The sequence below is a fragment of the Protomyctophum bolini genome (genome assembly GCF_963924005.1).
Source record: "Protomyctophum bolini genome assembly, chromosome: 22".
In the NCBI taxonomy this organism is placed as follows: domain Eukaryota; kingdom Metazoa; phylum Chordata; class Actinopteri; order Myctophiformes; family Myctophidae; genus Protomyctophum; species Protomyctophum bolini.
In genome coordinates, this window is record NC_137883.1 from 20,253,980 (window position 1) to 20,258,979 (window position 5,000).

At 45.5% G+C, this 5,000-nt stretch overlaps 1 protein-coding gene across 1 annotated transcript in view; it reads left to right on the plus strand.

Moving 5' to 3' along the window:
- The window catches only part of pappaa (pregnancy-associated plasma protein A, pappalysin 1a), a 174,081-nt gene that overhangs the window by 123,844 nt on the left and 45,237 nt on the right, over positions 1-5,000 (plus strand). Inside the window, 2 exon segments of the mRNA XM_080756808.1 lie at positions 2,680-2,863; positions 4,817-5,000. The exon segment at positions 4,817-5,000 is cut by the window's right edge and continues 18 nt beyond it. Of these exon segments, the coding sequence (XP_080612934.1) occupies positions 2,680-2,863; positions 4,817-5,000 (368 nt within the window).

The window sequence follows — 5,000 nt, forward strand, 5'->3', positions numbered from 1 at the left end:
TATAGTCTCAATGCCAGGTGTTGCCATTTTGTCGGTATTAAATTTCACTATAGCAACTCCAAAATAACAGGGTAATTATGGTAATCCCCAGAATGTGTCATTCTGCATGTGCGGCATCCTTTGCCTCCCCTCTCTGTCAGAAACAGTCACACTTCTATGGAAATCAATGTGTTTCGTGTTAGGGCTGATTGTGCATTGTGTCGGATATGGCTTGTCCTCGCATGGCGACATGCAGTGGTGGAGAGTAACTAAGTACATTTACTTAAGTACTGTACTTAAGTTAAGTATACAAATTTGTAATTTGCTAGACTATTTCCAATTTCCATTACTTCAGGTCCAAATATTGTACTTTTATCCACTACATTTATTTGAAAACTTTAGTTACTAGTTACTTTGTACATTTTGATTATTATAACATGCATTAACCACTTCATCCCTATATACATTTCGGCCATTTGAAAATAGCCGATCTACAAGCTCACAATGCATCGCGATGCGACACATAGTGAGCTTGTAGATCTGCTATTTTCAAATGATTTTTATACATTTGAAAACTTGAAATGGGACATTATGTAAGTGAGTAGTCTACTTTTATTACTTTAAGTACATTTTGATGCCAATACTTTTACTCATGTTCCAGACTTTTACTTGTAACAGAGTAGTTCTATATTGCAGTATTGATACTTACACATCACTCTGCTGAGTGGCCCGGGCCAGCGCTAGCTGCTCCTCCAATGACATTCATTTACACTGCTGAGTGGCCCAGGCCAGCGCTAGCTGCTCCTCCAATGACATTCATTTACTCTGCTGAGTGGCCCAGGTCAGCGTTAGCTGCTCCGCCAATGACATTCATTTACACTGCTGAGTGGCCCGGGCCAGCGCTAGCTGCTCCTCCAATGACATTCATTTACACTGCTGAGTGGCCCAGGCCAGCGCTAGCTGCTCCTCCAATGACATTCATTTACACTGCTGAGTGGCCCAGGTCAGTGCTAGCTGCTCCTCCAATGACATTCATTTACACTGCTGAGTGGCCGGGGCCAGCGCTAGCTGCTCCTCCAATGACATTAATTTACACTGCTGAGTGGCCCGGGCCAGCGCTAGCTGCTCCTCCAATGACATTAATTTACACTGCTGAGTGGCCCGGGCCAGCGCTAGCTGCTCCTCCAATGACATTCATTTACACTGCTGAGTGGCCCAGGCCAGCGCTAGCTGCTCCTCCAATGACATTCATTTACACTGCTGAGTGGCCCAGGTCAGCGCTAGCTGCTCCTCCAATGACATTCATTTACACTGCTGAGTGGCCCAGGTCAGCGCTAGCTGCTCCTCCAATGACATTCATTTACACTGCTGAGTGGCCCGGGCCAGCGCTAGCTGCTCCTCCAATGACATTCATTTACACTGCTGAGTGGCCCGGGCCAGCGCTAGCTGCTCCTCCAATGACATTCATTTACACTGCTGAGTGGCCCGGCCAGCGCTAGCTGCTCCTCCAATGACATTCATTTACACTGCTGAGTGGCCGGGGCCAGCGCTAGCTGCTCCGCCAATGACATTCAGTAACACTGCTGTCGTCAGGCAGAAACCTTGTATCTCCATTTTATCTCCTTTTTATTATTTTCGTATTTTTTTGTAAAAATGTATTTTGTGTGCCATGAACCTTAGATTTATGTAAAAAGGTGATGTACAGCTTGTATAATTTGCATTTTTTTAGACAGTTCCATGAGTTGCTACATTAACTACTTTAGTTGAGGACCCCCTGGAACACAGGTTATTTTTATTTCATTTTATTTCTTTATTTTTCACTATTACGTTTTTTTTTTCTTCTTTTGGACATACAAGGTTTCAATACCCGACAGAGGCCATATGAGCTAGACTTTAGCTGCTAAAGGCTTCGTCAGGTTACAGAGGTCTCGCTGGAGCAAAGCACTTAATCGCTGTAGTCATTTATTTACTTTTCTCCTCCGTGGGAAACGCTGAGTGGCTATAGTGTTTTAGTACGTAGAAATCTGACTGATGTACATACTTTTTCATGCGGGGGGGGGGGGGGGGGGGGGGGCATAAATAATTACCTTGTTTTATGAGTTTCACTTCTCAAAATATAGCAGGGTGACTGAATGGAGGAATTATTCACCGCCTGTGTTTCTGTCTGTCGTTAGCCACCCGGCATAGGGGTCACCTGGTGTAACACAAAAATTACACCACAGTTTAAGTATTGAGGGTCTAAGGGGTTAAACTGAAGTGACATTGATAAATTCCAAATAGGAAAGTATTCTGAGGCACCCCTTGACTTGGGTCAAGGCGCCCACTGTGAGAAGCTGTGAACGAGCCCATCGCCTTCTCTCCTAAGCTCATACATCACCAATGACCTAATGATTGTGTTTTTCATGAACTCCCGAAGCGCCATTAAAGTGTTTGACGTGTTGTTTAGCTTTATATTAATTGATGACATATTAATGACTTGCTGCACATCAAGGCAATCCTGTTCGATCGGTATAGCTCTCGGCTCGATTGGCTTTGCCTGGAGCCTGATACAGGTCTGCACACAGTGGAAAGGCCTGGAGGCATTTCTAGGCCTTTTTCTCGTATTTACGGCTCTGATTGCGCTGGATGAACATAGCGACTTTGTTTAGCGGCTCAATAGTAAATCCACGTCATGTTTGCGTTGTCGTCCCCTCTTCCCAGTCGGACTCGTCGGTGACCATCACGTGCGCGGACGGGAAGTGGAACAAGCAGGTGTCCTGTGAGCCGGTGGACTGTGGCCTGCCGGACAAGTACCACGTGCACCCCGCCCACTTCAACTTCCCCGAGGGAACCACGTACGGCAAGAAGAGCACCTTCCTGTGCCGGGAGCCCGCCCAGCTCGTAGGTGAGACGGGCGCACTGCACTGCCTGCTGGGAAATGTAGTCAGACACACACTTAAACACTTTAAGACCTGAGGACGCATCCGTGTTGCCTTATAGCTTATAGCTTTTAACCACTTATAGGCTGTTGAATGTACAAGCTTGTAGATCTGCTAATTTTGAAAAATCTTGAAAATGTGTGTAAATCTTTTTGAGTGTACTGTATATTCTTTCACGGTGAACGTTTCTAACTCGTATCTTTGCTTCTGGATTTTCTGAAAATAGGCAATTGTTATGAGCTTGTCGATCTGCTAACTGCATAAATGCATTTTTAATCCTTCCCCAAATGCCTGACTAATTGCGCGCCTGTGTACACCCCCCCCCCCCCCACACACACACACACACACACACACACACACACACACACACACGCGATACACCTTTTCAGGTGGGTCTGTGCAAGATCCTTTGTCAGAGTTGTTCTATTTTGGGCTCCATGCGAGCGGGATGTGGAACAGGTTTTGTTGTAGCTGTCATGGCACGGTGTCAGATGGTGGACGAGCACTGTGTCCCTGTTTAACATCTGCATTGAGCACCGTTCCCCAACAATCTGTCTGCTCCACTCCACTCCCATGACTCTGTGGCTTTAGCGCCGTGATTCTCCAACTTGTTCATGCCAAGAATCCCCAAATTCACCCTAAGCCTGATTCTACACATATCTTCTAAATCTTCTAGTTTTCAGACTCCTCCGTGCCAAGGACCATCACATTTTGTTATATATATTTTATTATTTATATATATATATGGCCGCGGACCCCCATCTTAGAATGTTTTGTGCCAGGGACCCCCAGAAGAGAAGATTTGTGTCAAAAACAGTAAGATGTACAAGCTTGTAGATCTGCTATTTTTGAAGAGCCAACGCTAAAATCTAAAATGACACAGTTCCTGGGTTTTATTGGGTTAACGGACCCCCACCTAGAAACATGTTGTGCAAGGAAGGGACCGTGATACGAGATTTAATTTCACACATTTTCCAGACTTTTGAAAACAGCAGACCTACTAACACAGTACGAGCTCACAACGTGTCACATCGCAACACTTAGTGAGCTTGTAGATCGTCTATTATAGTCGATGTGTCAGTGGTTCCTAAAGTGGGGTCCGGGGACATGGAAAAGTTTGGGAACCACTGGTATGGGCTAAGGTGGTTGAACCGCTTTTGAGGCTATACTAGCTGGGAAACCGCTGGAACCCCCTCAACGAAAATCAGGCAGATCTTTGCCCAAGGAAGACTTATAAGGTGTTGAAACGTTGCGCCTGTAATATGGTACATTTTTGGAACTTTAAACTGTGTGCGGATGTTTTGATTCTTGCTTGATGTCCAACACCTGGCCTAAACACAGGCATGAGATGTGCACACAGTCTTCTCTTTATTGTTAAGACATAACATTGTTCTTATCACACTAAAATGTTGCGCCCCCCCTTTCAGTAACTCTGAGGACACCCCTATGGTGACTGAGGGGGGAGTTGAAGACCCCTTGTAGTCTAAACCAGGGGTTCTCAACGCTTTGGGCTGGGGAACCCTGAAAATGCTTTGGCCATGTCTCGTGACCCCCGTGATAATAATAATAATACAAATTGTTAATAAAAAAAAATACATTAACCTATTTAGGCCTGAAATTAAAAATAATCTTCTAAATCCTCCAGTTTTCTGAAATAAATATTTTCACGATTTTTCAAAAATAGCAGACCTACAAGCTCCAACAAGCTCATAGCGCGCCACCGAGTGGCGTGCTATGAGCTTGTAGATCTGCTATTTTTCAATAGCTAAATTACAACGTAATGTTTAAAACACCAAAAGGGGTTCCCGCCCAAAAATGGGTTAATATATATAGTTTTTTAACTTAAATCAAACAAATCTTAAGAAATTCCATAAAGAAATCTGTACATTGATGATTGTTCTTCCGCCTCCTCCCGCCAGGCACCAACAACACTCTGCTGTGCATGGAGGACGGCCTGTGGTCGTTCCCGGAGGCGCTGTGCGAGCTCCGCTGCCCGGCCCCGCCCCCCGTTCCCAACGCCGTGCTGCAGACCAAGCGCTGCAACGACACGGGCCTCAAGGTGGGCTCGCTCTGCAAGTACAAGTGCAAGCCGGGCTACCACGT